This window comes from Nomascus leucogenys, chromosome 6, assembly GCF_006542625.1.
Source record: "Nomascus leucogenys isolate Asia chromosome 6, Asia_NLE_v1, whole genome shotgun sequence".
Taxonomy (NCBI): Eukaryota; Metazoa; Chordata; class Mammalia; order Primates; family Hylobatidae; genus Nomascus; species Nomascus leucogenys.
In genome coordinates this window covers 103,205,895-103,233,877 of record NC_044386.1, presented here as the reverse complement: position 1 = coordinate 103,233,877, position 27,983 = coordinate 103,205,895, and the positions used below count along the sequence as shown (strand labels likewise).

Genomic DNA, 27,983 nt, shown 5'->3' with positions numbered 1-27,983 from the left:
TACTCAATAGGGCCCTTCTGATAAGAAAATCAGCTTGGTCCCTGTTCTCAAGAAGTTCATAGTTTAGTGTGGGAGACTAATACAATAACTTGCCGATTCAACAGATATTTTTCCAACGTCCATATGTATTGGGTGGAAAAGGTGAGGCAAGAGTTGTATTTCTCGGACTCCTGAACAGGTTGCGAGATGATTGACTCATGAGGGAGACCTTCTCACCTTTTCATTGGTTGTCGCTGCCCCTCTCGTCTATCACCCAACCAACCCCGAGTGCCTCTTGTAAGCCCCACCTCCGGCAGCCAGCCAATCAGAAGTGCCGGGGGCCAGGGCGCTGCTGGGGCACTGACGAGGTTTCGATTCCAGCGAAAAATGCTTTGGCTTGGACTGTCCCGTGACAGGCGGTGCGAGGAGGCCAGGCCCGCGTCCGCCTAGCCCTAGGGCCGCTGCCGCCGACAGCCATGGAGGACGAGCAGCCTGACAGCCTGGAGGGCTGGGTGCCGGTCCGGGAGGGCCTCTTCGCCGAGCCCGAGAGACACCGGCTGCGCTTCCTGGTGGCTTGGAACGGAGCGGAGGGCAAGTTCGCTGTGACTTGTCACGACCGCACCGCGCAGCAGCGGCGGCGGCGCGAGGGGGACCGGTTGGGGCCCGAGCCCGAGCCCAAGCCCGAGGCCGCCGTGTCCCCGCCCAGCTGGACCGGCCTGCTCTCGGCCGCGGGGCTCCGCGGCGCTCACCGGCAGCTGGCGGCGCTGTGGCCGCCTCTGGAGCGCTGCTTCCCGCGGCTGCCGCCGGAGCTGGACGTGGGCGGCGGCGGGGCCTGGGGTCTGGGGCTCAGGTTGTGGGCGCTGCTGTGGCCGACGCGCGCGGGCCCTGGCGAGGCGGCGCTGCAGGAGCTGTGCGGGCAGCTGGAGCGCTATCTGGGCGCGGCGGCCGACGGCTGCGGCGGCGCCACTGTGCGCGACGCACTCTTCCCGGCTGAGGGCGGCGCGGCCGACTGCGAGAGCCCGCGCGAGTTCCGGGAGCGGGCCATGCGCGGGCGGTGGGTCGAGGCGGACGCGCGGCTGCGCCAGGTAAGCGAGGCCGGGTCGCCGGCGTTCGTCCGCGCTTCCGTGGCCTGGGACCGTGTGGGAGGCTCCCCCGGCGCCGAGAGCCCTGGCTGACGGCTGACGGGGAGGAGCCGGTGGGCCGAGAAGGCCGCGGGCTCCCCGGTGCCCTCACCTGCGCGGGACCGCTACGGGAAACCGGCGGGAGCTGCGGGAGGGTCTGCAGAGAGGACAAGCGAAGTTAGAGCCTAGTGTACTTGCAGCTGGGAGCTGGGCTAGGCCCCCAACCTTTGCCCTGAAGATGCTGGCAGAGCACGATGTTGTAACAGGAAATGCCAGAAATATTGCAAGCAAAACTGAAAACAACCCATCCATGTAGGAAAAAATAACACAGACTAAATGTAAGCAATTCCTGTGTATGAGGGGACGTCGCAAATGGGATAAAATGGTTTAGAGGAAGAAATGGCTTTTAGGAGATAGGGTGTTTTGTTTTAAGTAATAGATGCTTGGTCAAATGGAAAGCCGGCAGAAGGTGAACTTTATTCATCAGTTTGGAATAACCGCATTAGTGCCCTTTTAAGCTTGAAAGAGGTAGTTTGAGAGAGAGTAATTATATGAGTGGTAAACTTACTGAACCTAAGGGGAGGGGGAAGTACAAGTTCACAGAAGGGTTTAGGAGAAAATATGCCTTCTAAATCCACACCCACAGTTTACTAAGGAGAGCCAGGCTGGAGTCTCGGCTCACTGCTGTTATTAACCTGAATGATTTTTTTCTGTGCATTCTTCTGAGGAAGGGGAAGTGAAGAGAAGAATTCAGCCTAAGCTAAATATAGAATAAGCTTTCTAAATTAAAATGGTTTTATAAAAGGAGCTCGTTAGTGGGGTCATTTTTGTACTGTGGGTTTTATGTGTAAATATCTACACACCCACTTCTCGTGTTGATTTCACTTTAGAATATGAGGAAACCACAGGGGAGTTTCAGGCCAGTCAGCGTTTGATCTTCAACTTCATCATTTTCACCTTAGGATATGAGGAACCCACAGGGGAGTTTCAAAAATGATATCATTTTGTATCAGACTTGTTTTTTACACACTCGGTTTCTCACAGAGATAGGTGGTTTCTCCTTAAAATCGAACATGTATATGATGTATTTTACTGTGGTAAATACTATCAGAAAAATTATAGTTTTCCCAAATTTAAGTTCACTCTGGGGTACTATAGCATGAATGTAGTTCATACTGTTGAGCTAGCTGTTCACATTAGTGTAGTTCACATATTTATCTGGAACTTAAAAATGAGGGGTTGGGAGGGGAAGCTTAAATTCAAAACATGTTCAAATATATAATTTTAATATTTAGAATAGAAAAGCAATTGATTCTAGAATTAAACCAATTGCTAGTATTGCTAGGATATATAAAATGAAGCTGAATGTTTAACTCTGGATTTTTTCTGAGTAGTTTAAGAAATAAGGCTGAAATGTATCACTTGCCTTAAGTTTACTTTTGCGTGTGTGTTTTAATTTTGTTCAGTGAGGCTTTCACTTAAAAAAAAAAAAAACCCGTAATATTATGACCTGGATAAAAAACTATAGCTGAAAGTAGATCACTTTATCCTTAAGCAGAAGGATGGAAATAGGAGAATTTAAGAATGTATTGGTTGAAAAAAATCTCTATTATTTGATTTTATTTCTCTTCTTCTGGGATTAAAATAATTTCCTACCAAGTGAGTCCACCTAGATTATACACTGTTCAGTTTATTTTCTGCCCTGCAGCAGAAGCAGTAACCAGCAGAGACTGGAACCACAGTTGAGGCTCTGTAAATGAGTTGACTGCTAAGGGCTTCATGGGAATATTAACCTGGGGCATTAAGAGAATTAACATGCTGAAGTACTTGGAGACAGCTCTGTAATGTTTTATGAGGTCTTTTTTATTTTTATTTTTATTTTTTTCGAGATGGAGTCTTGCACTGTCGCCCAGGCTGGAGTGCAGTGGCGCCATCTTGGCTCACTGCAACCTCCGCCTCCCGGGTTCATGCTATTCTCCTGCCTCAGCCTCTCGAGTAGCTGGGACGGCAGGCGCCGGTCACCACGCCCGGCTAATCTTTCGTATTTTTAGTACAGACAGAGTTTCACCGTGTTAGCCAGGATAGTCTCCATCTGCTGACCTCGTGATCCGCCCGCCTCAGCCTCCCAAAGTGCTGGGATTACAGGTGTGAGCCACCACACCTGGCCCTTATGAGCTTTTAAAAAGGAATACGGCCTCACAAAACCTTTACAGTCAGAAAAGTGAAGTGAAAAAATATCCACAACCTCAAACCTTCTTTTGGGTCCCTTTCGCTGCATACTTAGCACATAGTTGAGATTGTTTTGCACTCTGCCTCTCCATTTAATATTATAAAAGTCTCCTTTTTTTTTTTTTTTTTTTTGAAATGGAGTTTCGTTCTTGTTGCCCAGGCTGGAACCACTGCCTCCCAGGTTCAAGCGATTCTCTGCCTCAGCCTCCCCAGTAGCTGGGATTACAGGTGTGAGCCACCATGCCTGGCCAAAAGTCTCCATATTATTAAACAATCTTCAGAAGCACACTGCTGAATGACTACAGAAATAATATTCTGCCATGGATATATCATACTTTTCTTAACCATTCTTGTTTTATTGGGCATTTTTGATGGAGGATGATAACATTTTCATATTTAATCAATACTTAAAATTGATATATTAAAAGTTGAGAACATGAAGGTTTCTTTTGTTTAGTTTTGTTTGTTGGGTATGTATTAAATATACTGTCCTGACTCGAGCTTTATTCACATTTGCTTTCTAGGTTATTCAAGGACACGGAAAAGCCAACACCATGGTAGCATTAATGAACGTTTACCAAGAGGAAGATGAAGCGTACCAGGAATTGGTTACCGTGGCAACCATGTTCTTCCAGTACTTATTGCAGCCATTTAGGGCTATGCGAGAAGTTGCAACTTTATGTAAGCTTGATATTTTGGTATGTTTTTTTTTTAATTTTTACTTTATCAGATTTACTATTTGTCATAAATTATTTCATTATTTACACTTAATGTTCAGTCTCTGTTTGTACTTTGTTTGGGTTTACCCTTATGTTTGTTTATTTACTTATTTATTGATAGAGATGAGGTTTTGCCATGTTGCTCAGGCTGGTTTCGAACTCCTGAGCTCAAGCTGTCTGCCCACCTTGGCCTCCCAAAGTGCAGCATTACAGGCATAAGCCACTATTCCTAGTTCATCCTTATGTGTAAATATTGAGTTTATATTTAAAATTGATAGAAAATGAAGACATTTACATTGGTCATCTTAATAGCTTAAGATTCCTACAGATTTGAAAGAGTTAAATGTTTTTTCTGGCGATGAATTTTTTTTTTTTTTTTTTTTTGAGACAGGGTCTCCCTTTGTCAGCCAGGCTGGAGTGCAGTGGCATGATCTTGGCTCACTGCAACCTCCTCCAGATTCAAGCGACTCTTCTGTCTCAGCATCCTGAGTAGCTGGGATTAGAGGTGTGCACCACCATGCCCAGCTAACTTTTTTTGTATTTTTAGTAGAGACGGGGTTTCACCATGTTGGCCAGGCTGGTCTTGAACTCCTGACCTCAAGCGAGCCACCCGTCTCAGCCTCCCAAAGTGCTTGGGATTACATGCGTGAGCCACTGCGCCCAGCCTGATGAATTGTTTTTGATGTGATGTTTATTTGCTTCAGCTTGTTTTCCTCTAAGGACTTAACGCAGATTTCTTAAAATAAGATGAAAATTTAAATAGCAGGACCCTAGATTGTAATTTAGTAACTTAAATTTTAGTAAATGCTGTTATCGCTCTTGCTTCATTGAGCCATCAGACAACCCTGTGACACCATTCAGAAAAGGCATTCTTATTCCAGTGTTACAAATGAATCTAGAGTCCAGAGGAGTTAAATAGCTTGCCTTGGGTCTCAACAACAGGAATCAGAAGACACCTAAGAGGTCTCTTGGTTTCTGCACCCTGCACTGGGCCATCTTTCCACGTATAATCTCATGAACCCTGCTAGATGATTGTATTATAAAAATAGTATCACATTTAGATGAGACTCATGCCACTCTAACCTGTGGATAAAGTTGTTCTGTTCATTATTTTGAAAGTCTATTATTTGGAAAGTCTACTTCTTGCATACATTTTTCCTTTCTTCTTTTTTTTTTTTTTTTTTTTTTTTTTTTTTGAGATAGAGTTTTGCTCTTGTTACCCAGGCTGGAGTGCAATGGCGCAGTCTCAGCTCACCGCAACCTCCGCCTCCTGGATTCGAGCAATTCTCTTGCCTCAGCCTAGTAGAGATGGGGTTTCTTCATGTTGGTCAGGCTGGTCTCGAACTCCCGACCTCAGGTGATCTGCCCACCTTTGGGCTCCCAAAGTGCTGGGATTACAGGCATGAGCTACCACACCGGCCTGTATTTTTCCTTTCTTTTTTTTTTTTTTTTTTTTTTTTTTTTTTTTTTTGAGATAGAGTCTTGCTCTCACGCCCAGGCTAGAGTGCAGTGGTGCGATCTTGGCTCTTGGCTCACTGCAAGCTCTGCCTCCTGGGTTCATGCCATTCTCCTAAGCCTCCCGAGTAGCTGGGACTACAGGTGTCCCACCATGCCCGGCTAATTTTTTTGTATTTTTAGTAGAGATGGGGTTTCACCGTGTTAGCCAGGATGGTCTCGATCTCCTGACCTCGTGACCGCCCATCTCGGCCTCCCAGAGTGCTGGGATTACAGGCGTGAGCCACCGCACCCGGCTTGTTTTTCATAAAAGGTGTTTTAAGATACCATTCACAGATTATATATGTATATATATATAATGTACAATTCAGTGATTTTTAGTATGTTCAAAGTTGTACCGTGATCATTACTATATAATTTCAGGACATTTTCACCCCCAAAAGAAACCCTGTATCCATTAGTCACTCCCAACCCTGGGCAACCACCAATCTACTTTCTGTCTCTGGATTTCCCTACTCTGGACATAGCAACAGCATTATTCAATATGTGATCCTTTCACTCAGCACAATGTTTTCAAGGCTAATCCATGTTGGAGCAAATATCAGGATTTCATTTCTTTTTATTGCTGAGTAATATTCATTGTATGGATATATCGCATTTTATTTATCAGCTGATGGACATTTGGGTTGTTTCCACCTTTTGGCTATTATGAATAATTCTGCTATGAATGTTTGTGCATAAGTTTCTGTGTAGACATACGTTTTCATTGCTCTTGTGTACGTACTGAGGAGTAGGATTGCTGGGTCCTATGATTACTCAACATTTAACCTTTTGAAAGACTGCCAGATGGTTTTCCAAAGTGGGTGCATATTTTATATTCCCAAAAGCAGTAAATGAGCGTTCCGGTTTGTCCACATTATCACCAGCACTTGTTACTGTGTGTCTCTTTGGTTACAGCCATCCTAGTGGGTGTGATGTGGTATCTCGTTATGGTTTTGATTTGTAATTCCTTGTCGGCTAACTTGTACATATTTCTTATGCTTCGTAGAAGAAAAATTGCATCCTTGGATGACATAGCAGTATATGTCTTAGTTCAGGCTGTTATAACAAACTACCATAGATTAGTGGCTTATAAACAACAAAACTTTTTTTCACAGTTCTGGAGGCTGGGTAGTCTGAGATCAAGGTGCTCACAAATCCAGTGTCTTGTGAGGGCCAGTTTCTTAATTTGTAGATGACTGTCTTGCTGTGTCTTCACATGGTGAAGAGCAGAGAAAGAGAGATCCTGTGTCTCCTTTTTATAAGGGCATTAATCCCATTCTTGAGGGTTCCACCCTCATGACCTAATTACCTCCCAAAGGCCTCATCTTCAAATATCATCACACTGGGGATTTAGGCTTCAACATATGCATTTTGGGGGGACCCAAACATTCAGTCCAATACCAGTACATATTATAAGCATGAATATACAGTTACTATCTTTTAGGTGATTGTATTACATATCCCTAAAAGAAACGATAACAGCTAACACTTAAGTGCTGTGTTCCAGGCCCTGTGCTGAGTGCTTGACAACACAGATCACTCATTTAAACAATTGTGTATTATTATTAATAGAAGCATAAGTTGACAACATTCCTCTCTAGAAAAAGTTATTCTAGGCATGTGAAGTGAAAGTGGGTTTTTTTTTTTTCCCTTTATGCCCCAGAGTGTCCTTTTGTCTTCCAGGTGGTGCTCAGCTTAAAGCCTTATTCATACGCAGTAAGGGACTGCTGAATGAATGAAAATTTAATTGACTGAGTAGTAGTGTAGTTAAATTAATCCATGTGACCAACTTCCTTTCAATTTCCTAATGGCTTTACATAACTATTAGCTCTTACTAAGACAATTTTCCCTTCTGTCTGTAGAAGTCTTTGGATGAGGATGACCTAGGTCCTAGAAGGGTAGTTGCCCTGGAGAAAGAAGCTGAAGAATGGACCAGACGGGCTGAAGAAGCTATCGTCTCTATTCAAGATATCACAGTGAATTATTTTAAGGAGACAGTAAAAGCATTAGCAGGTGATAATTTAAAAAATGCTATACAAAGATACATGTAATTGATTGTCATGTTATTCAAATACCATTTGAGTCCCTCTTACGCACTAGGCACTGTGTTTTCTAGGTGCTGAGAATTCAGTATCAAGCGTTAAGAGACATTGTACAGTCTGGTGAAGGGAGAGAAATCTTAATTATCTATTCATTGAAGCACATGGAAAATGGCAGTGACAATAAATGGCACAAAGAAGAGAGACATGGGCTCTGAGGGTCTGTGAGAGAGAAATTGGGCTTGATCAGGGTGGTGGTCACTGAAGGCCTCTGAGAAGTGGCGCTTGCCTCAATATCTGAAGGGTAAATGGAAGTTGAGAGAAAACAAAAAGTGAGGAGTGTTCCAGGCAGAAGGAATAGCACTGCCAAAGGTCCCCTGGCTTGAGGGAAGTTGGCAAATAGGAGCTTAAAGAAAACCTGCGGGGCTGGATCGCAGAGAGTGCAGGACAATGTGGTATGAGGGAAAATGCTGGCCAGACAGGCAGGGGTCAGACCATGCAGGGGCTTGTGGGCTGGATGAAGGACTTTTTTTTAGTCTTAAATAATTGTTGATAAAAACACCAAATAGGAAACAACTTAATGTCTGTCAGTTTGTTAAGTTATGGTACATTAATAAAACAGAAAACTACGTAGCTGTTAAGCATGATTCTTGATTTTTTTTTTATGAGTGGCAAGAGTTTCTGATATATTGTGCAGAATCAACAAGATATAAAGCAGAATGATGATCCTGGTTTTTTGGTCAAACTATCCATATGAGCCTGTCTGTCTAGCTAGACATAGAAATAATATGGAAGCAAGTGTGCCAAAATATAAGAAGCAGTTGCCTCAACTAGGTGAGATCATGACTTATTGTCTTTTTAAAAATGGAATACCTGAAATTTTATATCAAGGAACATGTATTATTTTTATAATAATAAAAAAGTTAATAAAATTTCTTTTAAAAAGGATGTTCTGCAGGTAGTATGGAGGCAATAAAAAAAGGATTAGCTCATGATAAATGTTTCCCTTTTTAATGAGGTATAATTATATTTTATTTTTATAATCCAACAGGAATGCAGAAAGAAATGGAACAGGATGCGAAGAGATTTGGTCAGGCTGCCTGGGCCACAGCAATTCCCAGGTTGGAAAAACTTAAGCTAATGCTAGCTCGAGAGACTCTGCAACTCATGAGAGCAAAAGAGTTGTGTTTAAATCACAAAAGAGCTGAAATTCAGGGAAAGGTAAGACAAAGATAAATGTAATTTTGTTTTAAAAATACACTTTTATTTTTAAAACATTTTGTATAAATAAAGGATACAAGTGCAGTTTTGTTCCATGGATATATTGTGTAGTGGTGAAGTTTGGGCTTTTAGTGTAATCATCACCTGTATAATGTAATTGTACCTATTAAATATTTCTCATCCCCCTCCCACCCTCTTACTCTTCTGAGTCTCCAGTGTCTATTATTCCACACTGTGTATACACATTACTTAGCTCCCACTTATAAGTGAGACCATGTGGTAAAGCACACTTTTATTTTTAGATAGCATTTTTCTTTCTAGGCATCGTTAAAGAGCTTCTTTTCTTCACTTATTCCAACACTATCTTCTATGGAAAGTTAGACATAAAGTTTTCCTTTGGTTAAGATGTTTCAAAATACCATATTGTAGGATTCACTTTATAGTAACACCGAGCTCAGTATTGAAATGGGTACTGTAATTGAAAATCAATCCAGCAATGTTTTCAGTACACCTTTAAAATAATCAGAGAGATACTTTACTGCATAGTCACTTAAACTTTTTCCTATAATCTTACGACTTTAAAGCAGAAAACACTGTAAACACCTGTCTTAGTTGGCTCAGGCTTCTATAACAAGATTAATTATCACAGATTGGGTGGCTTAAACAACGGACATGTATTTCTCACAGTTTTGGAGGCTGGGATGTCCAAGGTCAAGGTGCCTGCAGATTCACTGTCTGGTGAGGATCCTCCTCCTGTCTGGTAGACAGCTGCCTTCTTAACTGAGTGCTCATATAGCCTTCCTTCTGTGTGTATGTTTTTTTTTTTTTGAGAAGGAGTCTTGCTCTTTCACCCAGGCTGGAGTGCAGTGGCGCGATCTTGGCTCACTGCAGGCTCCGCCCCCCAGGGTTCACACCATTCTCCTGCCTCAGCCTCCCGCGTAGCTGGGACTACAGGCGCCCACCACCTCACCCGGCTAATTTTTTTTTTTATTTTTAGTAGAGACGGGGTTTCATCGTGTTAGCCAGGATGGTCTCGATCTCCTGACCTCGTGATCCGCCCGCCTTGGCCTCCCAGAGTGCTGGGATTACAGGCGTGAGCCACTGCGCCTGGCCTCTGTGTGTATGTTTAGAAAGAAAGTGATCCCTCTTTCTCTTCTAATAAGGGCACTAATTCCATGATGGGGGTGCTATCCTTTTGACATAATCTGAACTTAATTAATTCCAAAGGACCCACCTCCAAATAACATCACATTGGGAATTAGAGTGTCAACATATGAATTTTTTGGGGGACACCAATATGCAATACATAATAGTACCTCATTGCCATTTGTGTTTCTCAGAACCTAAATGTTTTCCTCTGTTTCAAGGATGAGATAAAGTATTTGCATCACTAGATGAAATGAAAAAGTGTTTCTTTCCTATTTGCTTTGTTATATTTAGTACTGAACAAGGAATAGAAAGTAGCTAGAATGCTTCTAAAGTTTGTTTTTAATATACTAATTTATTTTAACTTATTTTTCTTTTTTCTATGAAAATAAGATGGAAGATCTTCCAGAACAAGAAAAAAATACAAATGTTGTAGATGAATTAGAAATTCAATTTTATGAAATTCAATTAGAACTATATGAAGTTAAATTTGAGATGTTAAAAAACGAAGAAATACTGCTTACTACACAGTTGGACTCTCTTAAAAGACTTATAAAAGGTAAAATTTATATTTAAGTATATAGATTGCAATGTTTAAATTATAAATTTAAGGAAATACAGACCATATTATCAATTACTTTTTGTAAATTATAACATCTGAAAATTTCCTAGTTTTCCTTCAGTGGTTTATTATTCAGATAATATATTCATTGTTAACACATAGCAAAACAAAGAAAGAAAAATGATTACTACTCCAGTCCCATTATCTAGAGATGCTTAGTGGTTGGCTGGGCACGGTGGCTCACACCTATAATCCCAGCACTTTGGGAGGTCGAGGTGGGCGGATCACTTGAGATTAGGAGTTCCAGACCAGTCTGACCAACATGGTGAAACCCCATCTCTACTAAAAATACAAAAATACTAAACCCTGTCTCTATTAAAAACACAAAGTCCGGTGTGGTGGCACATGCCTGTAATCCCAGCTGCTTGGGAGGCTGAGGCAGGAGAATGGCTTGAATCTGGGAGGCGGAAGTTTCAGTGAGCCAAGATCGTGCCACTCCACTCCAGCCTGGACGACAGAGCGAGACTCCATCTCAAAAAGGAAAAAAAGAAAAGAGAGCTACTTAGTGGTAACAATTTGCTGTATAGCTTTGTAGATTTTAAAATATGCTGATATATAAAAATAGAAATTTTTAACCAAAACTACATAACCAGTTCAGTAACATCTTTTCAAAAAATTTTTAATTTTTATGGGTGCATAGTAGATATATGTATTTATGGGTTACAGGAGATATTTAACTGTCTTTCTATTTCAGTGAATAATAAAAGTATCAAAATTTTAATGGCTGCATAGTATTCCATTATATGGATATACCGTGATTTCCAAATTTCAGGTGTTTTGAACAGTAGTGTAGTGAACTTTACACATGTCTTTGAGTATAGGACAGATTATTTCCTTGGAATAAATTTCTAAGGATGGAATTACTGGGTCAAGGGCAATGCATATTTTACATTTTGATACATAACAATACAGTAATCATCTGAGATACATTTTTCCTCACCTCCATATTTTCTGATTTCTAAATTTCATACTACATAATGACCCTCTAGATAGGTTGTACATTTAAAATGATGCTCCCAGGCTGGGTGTGGTGGCTCACACCTGTAATTTCAGCACTTTGGGAGGCTGAGGGGGGCAGATCACTTGAGGTCAGGAGTTCAAGACCAGCTTGGCCAATGCAGTGAATCCGTGTCTCTACTAAAAATACAAAAATTAGCTGGGCATGGTGGTGGGCGCCTGTAATCCCGGCTACCTGGGAGGCTGAGGCAGGAGAATCGCTTGAACCTGGGAGGTGGAGATTGCAGTGAGCTGAGATGGTGCCACTGCACTCCAGCCTGGGTGACAGAGTAAGACTTTGTCTCAAAAAAAAAAAAAAAAAAAAAAAAAAGAAGATGCTCCCATCAGCAGAATATGAGTGTGTATGTTTCCCAGACTCATGCCATTCTTTTGCATTTTTGCTTACTTGACAGAGAAAATGGCAGTCTTCCAATTTTCATTTATTTAATTATGAGTGAATATTGAACAAAATTTTGTATGTTTACGAGCCATTTGTACTTATTTTATGAAATGCCTATTCATAGTCTTTGTCCATTTTTCTTTGGAATATTTCCTTTCCACATTAAGAATAATATCCTCTATTGTCTGTCATATGTTGCAAATAATCTCTCCTTGTCATTTGCGTTTTCTTGCCTTGCAGAAATATTTAATTTTTATGAAGTTGCGTTTATCAATTTTTTTCCCCTATGGTTTCTGCTTTTAGTATTATGTCTGGCAATATTCTCCTATCCCAAAATTATGTCAATACATACTTATGTTTTCTTTTCCTATGTTTATGATGTTGCTTTTTAAAACATTTAATTCTTTAGTCCAGGTGGAATTTATTTTGATTGTGGTAGGAATTGAACCTTTCCCTCAAATTATTAAGCAGTCCCAATCATTGATTTAAAAAAAATTTTCCCTAAATGTTTAACATTTCTCAAGTTAAACATTAGATTGACTTTGGTCTGTTTCTGTGTTGTTCTCCATTGGTTTGTGAGTGGCTTCTGCTGCTGGCTCCATACTGTTCCCATGACTGTACCTTGGAAGCACATTTTAGGGTCTGATAAGGCAAGTACCTCCCCCATTACTTCTCCACAAGTTTTCTGACTATTTTCACTCCTTTATTCTTCCAGATGAAATTTAGAATCAAGTTCAAAACAAAAACTCGTTGGAATTTTGATTGTGATTTTGCTTAAAATTAGAGATTACTTTGGGGAGAATAGTGGTCTTTGCAATTTTGAATCTTCCTACCCAAGAATATGGTATGTGTCTCTCCATTTATTTAAATCTTTTTTCCTAAAGTTCCTCCAAGTTTAATAAATTTCTTCACATAGATCCTGAACTTTTAGTTTAATCCTGAGTATTCAGAATTTTTTGCAGTAGTTTCAGGTTATAAGCATTTTACATATTTAGGGAAAAAATTACATTAAAAAAAGAAGTTAATCTGGAAGGATGCATGCCAAATTGTTCATAATGTTTTTCCTCTGAGAATGACTCAGAAGGTTTGGGGAAGGAGCAAGAAAATTTCACTGTTTCATGTACTTCTGGAGGATTTGAATTTGTTATAGTAAGCATGACTTTAAAAAAATCAATATGTAATCAAGATTATATATGACTAAGACATCTTAATAATATATTGCTGGTAGAATATAAGTTGCGTTTCTGGAGGGCAGTTTGTCAGTGGGTATCAAGATCCTTAAATATTTATCTGCTAAGGAAGTGATAAAAAGTATACACAAAGATTTATACAGGGATGTTCATCACAGTGAAATGAATAATAATGGAACATTGGAACAGCCTAACAACATGGACTACTTAAATTAGAGAATACTATGCTGCCATTAAAATTTATCTTTTTTCATTTTTTTTTGTTTTTGGAGATGGAGTCTTGCTCTGTTGCCCAGGCTGGAGTGCAGTGGCAAGATCTTGGCTCACTGCAACCTCTGCCTCCCAGGTTCATGCTGTTCTCCTGCCTCAGCCTGCCAGGTAGCTCGGATTATAGGCACGCACCACTGTGCCTACTTTTTGTATTTTTAGTAGAGACGGGGTTTTGCCGTGTTGGCCACGCTGGTCTTGAACTCCTGACCTCAGGTGTTCCGCCTGCCTTGGCCTCCCAAAGTGCTGGGATTACGGGCGTGAGCCACTGTGCCTGGCCTAAAAATGTATTTCCATCCCATGGAAAATGTTCTTTTAGAACTCCATTGGTATGTGTAGCTATGTAAGTAGTATGTGTGTGTGTGTGTGTGTGTGTGTGTATATATATACACGTATGTCTATATATACACGTATATATACATGCATACACTACATGTATATACACACATGCTACTTACATACATGTATATAGTCATGTATATATACACATGTGCATGTATATTACATATACACATATATTTTTTATATATGTTAATCGTGCTTCTCAGTGGTGGGATTACAAGTGATCTTTATTTTCCTTACATTTAAAAAAATTCAATGCATTTTTTAAAATAATAAAATATGTTTTAAACAATCATTAATACATTTTTAGAAAAACAGGATGAAGTTGTCTATTACGATCCATGTGAAAATCCAGAGGAACTTAAAGTCATTGACTGTGTGGTGGGGCTGCAGGATGATAAGAATTTGGAAGTGAAAGAACTCAGAAGGCAGTGCCAGCAGCTGGAGTCTAAACGGGGCAGGATCTGTGCCAAAAGAGCCTCTCTCCGGAGTAGAAAGGTAGGTACACTCAGAGCGGCTTTCTTTTCTTTTCTTTTCCAGAGATTTATTCTTGTATGAAGGATAAAGAGGTATTGAAATAAGGTTTTTACCAATACAGTGATTACTTTTTTATGTGCTTATGTACTTATCCATGGCTATAGTTAAAATGCTTTTAAATATTTTTCTTAAAAATATTTTTTTTTCTATTGGGATTTAAGCATTTAGCAAATCTCAAGGTTTTAATTTATTCATTCAGCAACTATTTGTTGAATGCCCATTGCATACACAGGCACTTTATTTTTATTTTTTTGAGACAGTCTTGCTCTGTCACCCAGGCTAGAGTGCAGAGGCATGATGTTGGCTCACTGCAACTTCTGCCTCCTAGGTTCAAGCGATTCTCGTGCCTTAGCCTGCCAGGTAGCTAGGTTTACAGGCATGCGCCACCACGCCCAGCTAACTTTTGTATATTGTGTAGAGATGGGGTTTTGCCATGTTGGCTAGGCTGGTCTTGAACTCCTGACCTCAAGTGATCCACCCACCTTGGCCTCCCAAAGTGCTGGGATTACAGGTGTGAGCCACCGCCCCTGGACCACAGGTACTTTAAAAACCATAATAGGTAGAAACTCTATTTCTAATAACCAACTATAACAATTCTAAATATATTTTACTGTAAATTATTGAGTACACAAAACAATTACAGATAACAATATTCAGCTCACCTCAGACCTTATATTTGGTGATTTTTTTCTTAATTTTTAAAAATCCACGAATACATAAAAACTCTAAGAAATGTAATTTTTTCTGACAGAAAAGGAAGCTCATATATATCATTTTTATAGACTTTTATATGTATTTACTCATATTTACTATACTTTTCTCCTTTTTTTGGTTTTTTTTTTTTTGAAATGGAGTCTCGCTCTGTCTCCCAGTCTGGAGTGCAGTGGCGTGATCTCGGCTCACTGCAACCTCCGCCTCCCAGGTTCAAGTGAGTCTCCTGCCTCAGCCTCCTGTGTAGCTGGGATTATAGGCGCTTGCCACCACACCCAGCTATTTTTTTTTTTTTTTTTTTTGAGATGGAGTCTCGCTGTGTCGCCAGGCTGGAGTGCAGTGGCACAATCTCAGCTCACTGCAACCTCCGTCTCCAGGGTTCAAGCGATTCTCCTGCCTCAGCCCCCTGAGTAGCTGGGATTACAGGCGCGCACCACCACGCCCGGCTAATTTTTGTGTTTTTAGTAGAGACGGGGTTTCACCATGTTGGCCAGGCTGGTCTTGAACTCCTGACCTCAGGCGATCCACCCACCTCGGCCTCCCAAAGTGCTGGGATTACAGGCATGAGCCACAGCGCCTGGCCACACCCGGCTAAATTTTGTATTTTTAGTAGAGACAGGGTTTCACCATGTTGGTCAGAGTGGTCTTGAATTCCTGACCTCAAACAATCCACCTGCCTCAGCCTCCCAAAGTTCTGGGATTACAGGCGTGAGCCACTGTGCCCAGCCTACTATACTGTACTTTCCTTATTAGAATTAACATGAAAACTGTGACTTTCATAGCTTATGAAAATGTTCATTACTCTTCCATGTAAATACAAATACTTAAAAAAAACTTGGCTAGGTGCCGTGGCTTATGCCTGTAATCCCAGCACTTTGGGAGGCTGAGGTGGGAGAATCACTTAAGGCCAGAAGTTCAAGACCAGGGACAACAGAGTGAGACCTCATCTCTATGGTGCGCACCTATAGTCCCAGCTACTCAAGAGGCTGAGGCCGGAGGATCGCTTGAAGCCAGGAGGTCGAGGCTTCAGTGAGCTATGATTGTACCACTGCACTTCAGCTGGGGTGATAGAACAAAACCCTGTCTCCAATAAAAAATAAAAAACTTTGTTAGAAGAGTATATTCTTTGCATGTTTGTGTTTAAGAATTGTACTTCTGGATTTAGGAACTGTTATTCAGGGGATTTGAAGATATACAGGCATTTGCCCTTTGCTCCATATTTCAGAAAACGCATGAGCCCCAGGAGGAGTCTCCTTTGGCACTCCCATGGTGCTGTGGATGAACAGATGCCTCCACCTCCTTGGCAGTGTTATATGTGTATATATATAAAATGCTCCTGTGCCTTCTCTTATCCAGACTTGGAGCATTAACCTTCACTCTCAAGATATAATCACTCCCCCTACCCCATTTAGAGGAGCTCTTTCCACTGATTCTGGAAATGTTGGAATTTGGAAGGCACTCAGTTAATAGAATGGTAGTTGAGGTGAGCTATCAACTTGGATTCAAATCACAGCTTGGCCACTTAGGTAGCCATGTGACCTTAGGCAAATTACTTAAGTCTCTTTTGAGCTCACACTTTTCTCATCTGTTAAAAGAGGATGATAGGCCGGTGCGGCACCCGTAAATCTCAGCTACTCGGGAGGCTGAGGCAGGACAATCGCTTGAACCTGGGAGGTGGAGGTTGCAGTGAGCCGAGATGGCGCCACTGCACTCCAGCCTGGGCAACAGAGTGAGACTCAGTCTCAAAAAAAAAAAAAAAAAAAAAGATGATAGTGGTAATAATACAAATTTCATGTGAGGATAAAGTACCATAAGGCATGAAAAGTACTTGGCATTGAGGCTAAAACCTACTCAGTAAATGTTAGTATTATCTGTATTACTGTATTATTTTTTACATAGATGAAGGATTTTATGTGCATATAGCATATTATATATTGGTAGAGTGCGTGGTTAAGCACAGGTTTTCACCTGTTAGTTAGAATTTTTCAGGTATTTGTAGGTTGCTCTGCTTCTGTAGGTGTGCTTGGAAATGTGATGAGTATTTATAATGTTATGGGGAAATGTGTTTAAAACAATCACATTAAAACATTGTTAGGACACATCCCATTTAAGAATGGGGGCTGCCTATATGTCCTCTCATGGTTGGCGGATTGTTTTTCATCTCTTAAAGCACTCTGCTGGGAACAAATTATTTCCATAAGCAGCCAGGCAACCCTCTTCATAGACTGTGGAGGAGACAGTACCATTGGGCCGCTCCAGAACTAATATTAATGAATGCCTTACACTACAGCCCAAATGCAGTGCTTTTTTCTTTTAACCTTTTATGCTATACCAGGGTAATATTAAAAACCATGTAGGTGATTTGTATTATTCCACCAGGATCAGTGCAAAGAAAATCATCGGCTCAGATTGCAACAGGCTGAAGAAAGCATAAGATACTCTCGTCAGCATCACAGTATTCAGATGGTGAGTCTCCTCCAAAGGAAAATGTTCTATGTTTGTGTAGCGTGACATGCAGGCCTAGACTTGTGGAAACTGGAGTTGCGCTGCCCTGGACCTGCAGCTGTCAGCCATTAGCCTCCAGGCCTGCAGCCTGGGCACAGCCTTGGGGTGGTAATGTTGGGGTACAGCCTCTTTCTTTGCCGAGACATTTTTATTGTATGCCAAGACATTTTTTATAATGTTGAGCAATTTACAAATATACATTTGTTTAAATATAGAAAAGAGACAAGATAAAAGAAGAGGAGCAAAAGAAAAAAGAATGGATCAACCGAGAACGTCAAAAAACACTCCAACGATTGAGATCATTTAAAGATGTAAGTTCTATAAACAATCACCTCATCTGCACTTCTGGGGAAATAAATGAAGACCACCCTAAAAAAGATGAAAGTATAAAGTATTGAGAACAGGTCATTCAGAACATGAAACATTTAAAAAATACCATTATTTCTGGTATATCAATAAAAAACAAAAAAAATAGAATATCAGTGATTCAAAACCCATGATATAAAATAACTGCTGTTTTTGACATCACAACACGCTTGGGTTCCTGCTCTGCACTCCTCACTGAGTAGTCCTAACTGGCACTGGTGGTTTAGATTGGCAGGGAAAACTGAAAACTGTTCAACTCCCTTGACTTTAGCTGGCATTTCCCCTCATTTGTAATAATTCTTTAAAATGTTATCCAGGCAGCATTGTGATATAAGTGTAGTGAAAGTGCCCTGTTAAAAGTAAAATTTAGTGTTTTTTTTTTTTTATATCTACAACTTTCTTTTTTCTTGTTTTTTTTTGAAGTATATACTTATGAGGATGTTATTTTTTATGCCCTCTGTTCTAGGCCTACATTTGTATTTCCTCCACAAAATCATCCTGAGTCTGTAATTTTTTTTTCTATTTGTTGACTTTATTATTAGAGATAAATTCCTTTAATTAAAAAAAGCTGCTATGAAGATTCAAAAAAATAATTTTTTGCTTTTATTTTTAATTGACACAATCATTTATTTTTAATTGACACACACGAGGTATAGTGTGATATTCTGATACAGGTATATAATATGTAATGATCAAATCAGGGTAATTAGCATATCCATCACCTCAAACATTAAAGGTAAATAGGTTTTTTTTTTTTTTTTTTTTTTGAGACGGAGTCTCACTCTGTCGCCCAGGCTGGAGTGCAGTGGCGCAATCTTGGCTCACTGCAAGCTTCGCCTCCCGGGTTCACGCCATTCTCCTGCGTCAGCCTCTCCGAGTAGCTGGGACTACAGGCACCCGCCACCACACCCGGCTAATTTTTTGTATTTTTTTTAGTAGAGACGGGGTTTCACCGTGGTCTTGATCTCCTGACCTCGTGATCCGCCCGCCTCGGCCTCCCAAAGTGCTGGGATTACAGGCGTGAACCACCGTGCCCGGCCGGTAAATAGGTTTTTTAAAACAATGTAAATAGGGAGTCAGGCACGGTGGCTCACACCTGTAATCCCAGCACTTTGGGAAGCTGAGGTGGGCGGATTGCTTGAGGTCATGAGTTTGAGACCAGGCTGGGCAACATGGTGAAACCCTGTCTCTACTAAAAATACAAAAATTAGCTGGGCATGGTGGCGCATGCCTGTAGTCCCAGCTACTTGGGAGGCTAAGGCACAAGAATCACTTGAGCCTGGGAGGCAGAGGTTGCAGTGAGCTGAACTTGCGCCACTGTACCCCAGCCTGAACAACAGAGTGAGACTCTTCTGTCTCAAAAAAAAAAAAGTAAATAGGGGCTTATTTAAGAATATCATTGAATTTACTGACTATAATACATAGACCTGCTTTCATTCCCCAGCCCCTTCACAAAGACCCAAGTTTATTGTAGCCCCCAAAAAAGGAAACAACCCATTTTATCCCAGAAAAGATTCTGGAATAGGTATCAGATGCCTTCTGTATACCAGGCACCATGCTAGGCACGTGAAATTCACCCTTAGTTCTTGAAACAGCCTTGTGAGATAGTTTCATCACCACTTTACAAATGAGTAATCAAGGTTCAGAATGGTTGGTTACACAACTTAGTTCAAGGTTAAACAGCAGGAATTGAAGACGGGTCTTACTCCAGAGCCACACAGGGCTTCTCAGCCTGGGCAAAACATCCAGATCCCCTGGAGAGCTTCTTCTAAGTACTAAGGCCCAGCCCCTCCCATAGAAATTTTGATGTGATTGCCCTGGATCGGGGCCTGGGTGTGAACTGCAGCGGGAAGCATGAATTGAAGGAGCTGCATGAATACCAGATGAACGCAGAGCCACTGAGGTGGAGAGGAACTGGCTGGTCGCCATCACCAAGAGAGTTTCGATGAACAGAATGAAGTCAGTGTGGAGGAAGGGATCCAAGGGCAACCAGCCCATCTCCTCAGCCCTCACTCAGATCAAGGAATTGTTTGGCAATACAGAAGATTACTTTTTCATGTGTGTGTGATATGAAAATGGGAGGGGTAGGCAGATTTAAAATGACAGAATCAGGCCTCCTAAGCTCCCAGCGAAACTGGAACAATTAGTTAAACGCTAACAAGTTCACCCCAAAGGGATAAATTACTGGTTTTCTAGTCCAAAAAAGCCCATATGGAGGTATGCACTTGCATGGGGTGACAGGAAAGTCTGTGTGGCTTAAATTTTGGGTAAAAGAATTTAAGAATTCAGTTTCCTTCAGTTTAATGAGCCACCTGTGTGATGAAAGCTCACGGGCATCCTGTGTAGAATAAGGGAGTTCTGTGTTTACCAAGAAGTGCCACCCTTAAAGGGGACATAGCCAATTTGAGCACATTTGGAAGGGAGGAAGTAGGAGAGGGAGAAAACTAGAAATAAAACCATGTGATACATGATATTTGTTGTGATCAAGGAAGTTTTTTGAATATCTGAAGGGCTGTACGAGGTGAAGGATTTAATTTATCGTGGGTGGACAGACTGCCTGTGCAATATAAGGCAGAACTCGGCCAGGCGCCGTGGCTCACGCCTGTAATCCCAGCACTTTGGGAAGCTGAGGCAGGCAGATTGCTTGAACCCAGGAGTTTGAGATCAGCCTGGGCAACAAAGCAAGACCCCGTCTCTACAAAAAAAACAAAGGCAGAACTTAACAGTCCAGAGTCACAGTGACATGCTACAGCCGGGATGCCACAGAGGGTATCCTTGGGTGGTTCAGGAAACCCCAGCATCAGGGATGATCTGATCAGTTGGATGGAGATCAGTTGGATGACCCCTGGAGTTTAGCCCTCTGGCCCAGTTTCTGGGATTCTAATTCTGCTGGCATGGTCTCTGACAGAAGGCTGCAGGACGGCAGCTGCATGGCTGTGTCTGCATCAGGGAGGTTTGGGGGCTTGTCGCCATGACATTGCTATTTGTCCTGAAAGGAGCAGAAAGTGAGGGAAATGGAAATACTCCTTGAGTTTACCATGGATTGCATGGTGTGTGTGTGTGTGTGTGTGTGTGTGTGTGTGTGTGTGGTGTGTGTGTGTGTGTAGGTTTGCATTGATAGGATCATATTGAACGCATCCTTTGCCGGTTTCTTTAACTTAGGTTTTTGAGATATATTCATGTTAATATGTATAGCGCTAGTTCATTTTAATGAGTCATAGTATTACAATTTATGTTTTATTGGCTAATCAGTGCCTTCTTTAGGGACCTCCTCTCAAGATTAGCTCTTTGTAGGACTAGGTGTTTCTTTATCAAATGAATAACTGAAAGACCAGAACTTTTTCAATTTACATTTTTTAAATTATAAAATTAACTCTTAAGCCTAAAAGTAAGAGAAAAGAAATATCCACAGGCTCTGTTATAGCTGCCACTTGGATGTCGACTGTGCTGGCATTTTTCATAGAACTTTTCTTATTTTTAATCATAATACATATTATATCTGGTTTTCATTGAACACTATTATCTGATTTTTTCAAATGTTTCAGGCGTTGTACTATTTATCACTTTTTATGGCTTTTTTTTTTGAGATGGAGTCTCGCTCTGTCGCCGGCTATTTAATATTTTGAATAGATTTGTCATAATTTTTTCAGTGAATATCCTATTATTCGTATTTTAGCATTTCTAATTTTCCATACTAAAAATTGATGACTATTTTCCTCTTACGTATACTTTCATATCTTCATTTTATTACAGAGAAGGTAATACTTGATCAAAGGATATAAATGCTTATCTTTTTTTTAATCCATGAAAAATGGGTTAGGTAGCAAGGATGGCTGTACAAACAAGGAGTCACTTTGTGAATTAGACCATCCATGCATAGAAACGCATGTGTTTATAGATTTCTAGAAAGTTTGAGCATTTTGATGGTTTGCATTTGTGGCAGATTGCTCACCATAGTTTTTCATTTTCAGAAACGCCTGGCTCAATCTGTCCGAAACACCTCTGGCCCAGAACCTGTGGCTCCAAACCTGCCAGGTGACCTTTCCCAGCAGACGTGCTTGCCAGCTTCCCACGCAGTGTCAGTAATTCACCAGTCCTCTAGGAAAACTAGAGGTGTTCCCCTGTCGGAAGCTGATAATGTGAAAAGCCCCAAGTGTCAAAACTGTCATGGAAATATCCCTGTCCAGATTTTTGTTCCAGTTGGTGATCAAACACATTCCAAATCCAATGAGGAATTGTCACTGCCACCACCTCCTCCTCCACCACCACCGCCACCACCCCCCACACCGCCACCGCCCCCCCCACCCCCTCCTCTCCCTGCTCTGTCCTCATCCTCTCAAGCTGCAACTCATCAGAACTTAGGCTTCTGGGCTCCAGTGAAAGATGACCAGCCACGTCCTCTAGTGTGCGAATCACCTGCTGAGCGACCACGTGACTCCTTGGAAAGTTTTTCATGTCCAGGTAATCCACTGGAATTCTGTCCCTGCTCCCCATGAGCTGTTAAGCTGTTGAAGCATTCTAGCTTCAGAAGCCATCATCTTCAAATGGAAATCATTTTTATAATTCTCTATAGCCTTAAAATATTCCAGTATTTGCTGTCTTGAGTATCATTATTTTATTGGAAAGTTGGTATAGTATAGCCTAAATCTGGTTTCATAAGTGTTAATTCAGTTTGAAGAAACCATCTCTATACATTTAATGATCGCATGACTTGGGATTTCTGAGGTTGTTAAAGTATCAACCTATTTGAAGTTTCTTAAGACTTCAGTATGTATTTGATTTCTGCCATTGGAATACTTTTCAGTACTGTTTTAAATTATGCTTACTCTTGCATCTCTGAGTCCTTTATATAATCCAGTTGTTGTATTTTAAGCAGAATACTGGTTGGAAATTACTGTAGAGGCATATTAGCCAGAATGTAGAAGGCTGTTCTTGCAGACTGACTAGCACACTGAGGACCCTTACTATTGGAAATCTTTCTAAAGTGTAAGGGGACAGGAAGAAAAAGTGGGCCACTTGTCTTGGCAAGTGCAGTACACCGAATACTCTTGACAGTTTCTTTAATAGGGCTATAGTTCTCACTCAGAATTCGAATTATGGCTTTAGACATTAAGTGTTGAGAATGGCCTAAATCTGCCTAGACTTGGAGCCTACTGCTTTGGGGTGTGTGTGTGTGCACTTTAGATGAATCCTAGCAAAATTTATGTAAATTTGTTTTTAAAAGTATGCTTAAGCACCTCCACCTAAACTGTGCAAGGTTACTGTAATAGGTGTTATGAATGATATAACAGTTCCAAAGTGTGATTCTGGTTAATTGAGCAATCTGGCTATTCTGAGTTCAGAGCTTCACTGTACCTAGAACCAGGTACGAATGAAAATGTTCAAATATTAGGTGGAGACCCAATGGCCTGTTTCCATGGGGTTTGCAACAACTGTCCTGTGAATGAAAAGTAAAGAGTTCGCATGGCTATGTATAGATCGGACTTTGGAAGTGGGCAGATCTTTGTGGGGTGCCACATTCCCAGCCCAGATTTAATGCACATGGTTTTGGGAAGTTCTGTTCAACTCACAAACGCTGCTAATTCACAGGAAAGAATAAGAAAGTGTGAATTTGCACCAGAGAATGCCCTTGATTGTGAAACCTGTCTCATTACCCTCAGAAAGAAATTGTAATAAGAAGGTATAGGTTTAAATCCAAAGCAAAATAGCCTTTTGTTAGCCACAGTGTGGCCTTTCAATCCTGAACTAGAATTGATTATTAATCTTGAAGGCTTACCTGGAAGATCTCTAAATTGGTGGCCACAGTCAGGCCTGTCTCTAGCAGGCGATAAAAGATTTTACCCTCTCAGGGGTCTCCAGGTGCCAGAGTGAAAAATAGCTTCTCCTCACCAACGCCTTGAAGCTCTGATCTAATTGTGTTTTGACAGCATTTCACATCCTCAAAAATAAAGTATGTAAGCCACCTCAGGGTAATGTAGGTGGAATTAAACACATTATGTACAGAAAAATGAGCCAGCGCCACCCCTCCGGTGGCGGTTCATTGAGTTGCTGGTTAAAGTTTTATTTTAAGCCTTTTCATGTGTAGAAACCTACTCACTTCATTGTCATAGAATGAGTCATCACTGTCTAATATCCAAGACTGAAGTTAAATTGAGCAGGATAAAATTTTTTTTTTTAAAAGATTTCTTTTAGCTGGACAGGGTAATGAAGGAGATACAGCTTCAGAGGTATCCAGGTCATGCACAGTGGGTGAGACTATTCCACCCCAGGCCTCCATAACACTCTTCAGGATGGGAGGGACAGATCACATTTGTCTTGAAAAACAGTCATTCTAACAAAAGTGCATGCCTGTTCCTGTCAGTTGTTATGGATTTGAAGAAGTTAGCAGAAAGGAAGCGGTTAAGCTAAAACATGAGCTATTCAGCTATCCTGGATTCAACCAGGGAGCTTATCGTTAGCAGGTAATCAAGGCATTTGCTTAATGATTATTTGTTTAAATCATGGTGTTAACTGATGTGAGATTTAACAATTTCATAGCAATAATGTCCTGGGAAGGGAATGTGTTTTATTGATAGTACTAGCTCTGCTTATTCAATTTCAGGATCTATGGATGAAGTGTTGGCCTCCTTAAGGCATGGCAGAGCTCCTCTCCGGAAGGTAGAAGTGCCGGCGGTATGCCCTCCCCACGCCTCAATCAATGAGCACATTCTGGCTGCCATAAGGCAAGGGGTCAAACTGAAGAAAGTTCATCCTGATCTTGGCCCAAACCCCAGCAGCAAACCAACCAGCAGCAGACGCACCAGTGACCTTGAGAGGAGCATCAAGGCTGCGCTCCAGAGAATCAAGAGGGTGTCTGCTGACTCTGAGGAGGACAGTGACGAGCAGGACCCTGGCCAGTGGGATGGTTAGGCTCGTTTGACAAAGGCACCCGCCACAGCAGGCTTGAATAAAGTGGGTGAGTCTAAGACCTATTGAAAAGCACACTAACAGGGTGCTGCTAGATGGGCCACATAACACCCCGGAAGAGCAGCAGGGCCTTGTGTGGGATGCTGCAGCATTTTTTTTTTTTTCTTTTTTGAGATGGAGTCTTGCTCTGTCGCCCAGGCTGGGGTGCAGTGGCGCGATCTTGGCTCACCGCAAGCTCCGCTTCCCAGGCTGGGGTGCAGTGGCGCGATCTCGGCTCACTGCAAGCTCCGCCTCCTGGGTTCACGCCATTCTCCTGCCTCAGCCTCCCGAGTAGCTGGGACTACAGGCACCCACGACCATGTCCAGCTAATTTTTTGTATTTTTTAGTAGAGACGAGGTTTCACCATGTTAGCCAGGATGGTCTCCATCTTCTGACCTCATGATCCTCCTGCCTCAGACTCCCAAAGTGCTGGGATTACAGGCGTGAGCCACCGCACCTGGCTTTTTTTTTTTCTTCTTTTGAGACAGAGTCTCACTCTGTCATCCAGGCTAGAATGCAGTGGCACAATCTTGGCTTACTGCAACCTCCACCTTCCAGGTTCAAGCAATTCTCTGCCTCAGCCTCCTGAGTAGCTGGGATTACAGGCACGCACCACCACGCCCAGCTAATTTTTGTATATTTAGTAGAGACAGGGTTTCACCATGTTGGCCAGGCTGGTCTTGAACTCCTGACCTCGTGATCCACCTGCTTTGGCCACCCAAAGTGTTGGGATTATAGGCATGAGCCACCGTGTCTGGCTGATGCTGGAGCTTTTATGTGACACAGTGACTCTTAAAACTGGGGAGGGAAGTAGAGATGAGAGTTTCACACACCAGCCCATAGGTGGGATGTCAAGACCCATTGGAAGTGTCACTGGCCTAAGAGAAGAGCACTTATTTCTCACCATGGGTGATCTAGAATTGTTCCCTGATTCTGAAAGAAGTTTACACTACTCTGGTAAGCAGCACTATTAGACTACTGACTGTGGCCTTCTGTGGATATGGAATAGTGATTTCTCAGATTTGTAGGTTTGAATGTGAATGTTATTTTATCAGTAATCAGAATAAATTGCTTATATTCAGGAGTTATTTTAAATATTTAAATGAAATTTAGGCACCAAGCACTACATAAACTCCTAATAAAGAACTATTTACAATGCATTAGCATCACTCATGGGGTAATGAAAACATACCTTAGCTGCTGTAAAAGCAAAGCCTTCCGTGTCTGGGTGGGCTTAAAGTTTTTAATAAAATTTTAGCTAAACATTTAAGTGAATACTAAGGATGGAGGAATAGTGTTATTTTCCTCAGGAACTGGTCTCATCCTGAAGTATTTTTCTCCTTAAAATTAAATTTTTAAAATCAGGAAAGGGGAAGGGACCGATGCAAAGCAGTCAATTCATTTCTCAGACTGCAAGCATCCCCACTAACCTCATCACCCTCACTCTGGTGATGTTAATCCTGGGTTTCCACAGAACAAAAGGAATCCACTTCGTTTCCGAAGAAAGTCCTGATATATGAACAGAAATTTTCCTACTTCCAGTGTCTGTCTTTTTTTAATTTTTTTTTTTGAGACAGAGTCTTGCTCTGTCACCAGGCTGGAGTGTGGTGGCGTGATCTCGGCTCACTGCAACCTCTGCCTCCTGGGTTCCAGCGATTCTCCTGCCTCAGCCTCCCGAGTAGCTGGGACTACAGCACGCGCCACCACACCCAGCTAATTTTTGTATTTTTAGTAGAGATGGGGTTTCACCATGTTGGCAGGATGGTCTCGATCTCTTGACCTCGTGACCCGCACACCTTGGCCTCCCAAATGCTGGGATTACAGGCGTGAGCCACCACACCCGGCCTTCCAGTGTCTTCTTAACTAACTCTGGCACACAGCATCCTGAGGGGCCTCAGTTGGCATAGCTGGGAGGGGTGTGAGTCCCTTTCAGCAGCTGCACCCTGGGCCTCCCTCTGTGGCATGGCCACTGCCAGGTTGCCCACGGATCTGTCGTGTGCTGCCTTTTCAGAATGCAAATCCAACTCCTGTGTATGAATGAATGTGCCTCACTGCACTGGCCTGGGCCTGATGGGCCTAAGCCCTAACTGCACTGGTCCCTGTACCCACCGCTCCCACCCGGGTTCCCAGGGGTGTTCCAGTGGGGGACACAACCTGAGGGCTACTCGCTGGGCATCAGGTCCAGATCCCAGAGACAGGTCCAGTGGCTGTGGCCCAGGCCTCCTTCCCCACCACAGACAGACAGGCCAGGCTCAGCATCAAACTTCCTAGGGAAAGAATTTGGAATTGACAAAGTAGCAAAATCAGAACTTTGTGGGACTTTTCTTATGCATATTTTGCAGTTTGGCATTGTTTGTAATTACATATTTATAATTTCAGTATTTGAGATGCCAGCAAGCTTAATCAGGCTGAAATAATTCTCAGCATTTGTTTTCTAAGGGCTGCCAAACACAGGAGGCCTTTGAAAAAAGGATCCTTTTCAAAAGAACGTTCTCACAATAAAAGTTCCTGGCCCAATTGTGTCTTCTGTGCATCAACACTTCCCTTCCTCCTCTGGAACCTTCTCTCCTTCCTTTTTCCCTTTTCCTGCTTTTTCCAGCCAAGCCTTGAAGTCAATCCAGACTTTGGCTTCAGGGAATTCAGAGCCAAGGAAGTAGGGACAAGTGTCTCCTATTGCCCAGCTTCAGAGCTCTCCAATCGGCCTCCAAAGCACTGCCAGTCTTCACCTCTTCCTGGCTTTCCAGCCCACACAGTAAGGGTAGCCCCTCAGCCTGGCAGACAAAACCCTCAGAGACTTGGCTGCCTCCCCTGGGCAGCCCCTGCCCCTGCCACAGGTTTTAGTCCAGCAATACCATGCTGCTTCCTGTCTGCCCCCAAAGGGCCTGCTCTCTTAAGCATAAGTGCCTGGAATTCTCCCTGCACCCTTCATGTCCTGGCAAACCCATGCCCATCCTTAGGTCTCAACCCCACAGCATTTTCCGCCAGGTCTTCTCTGACCTCTCTCTCCTATACAGCCGTGTACCTTGTCTTGGGAGTCTGGCCTTCTGGCCAAAGGAGGACTGGCATGTGCTCCTAGCACAGCCAATCCTATGGATTGTCCTGGAGTGAAAAGCAATGAGCTGGGCCAGCCGGACCTGTGTATTCATCTGT

The 27,983-nt window shown here is 42.2% G+C and overlaps 1 protein-coding gene across 1 annotated transcript; it reads left to right on the top strand.

The window, feature by feature from the left end:
- Window positions 1-200: 200 nt before the first annotated feature.
- On the top strand, window positions 201-27,350 carry WHAMM (WASP homolog associated with actin, golgi membranes and microtubules). The gene is made up of 10 exons (XM_030814939.1): window positions 201-1,064; window positions 3,854-4,027; window positions 7,408-7,558; window positions 8,636-8,805; window positions 10,345-10,510; window positions 14,079-14,266; window positions 17,396-17,482; window positions 17,737-17,832; window positions 21,859-22,348; window positions 24,489-27,350. Exons 1-10 carry the CDS (start codon window positions 456-458, stop codon window positions 24,794-24,796), a joined length of 2,439 nt encoding a protein of 812 aa, XP_030670799.1. The 5' UTR covers window positions 201-455; the 3' UTR covers window positions 24,797-27,350.
- Window positions 27,351-27,983: the final 633 nt, after the last annotated feature.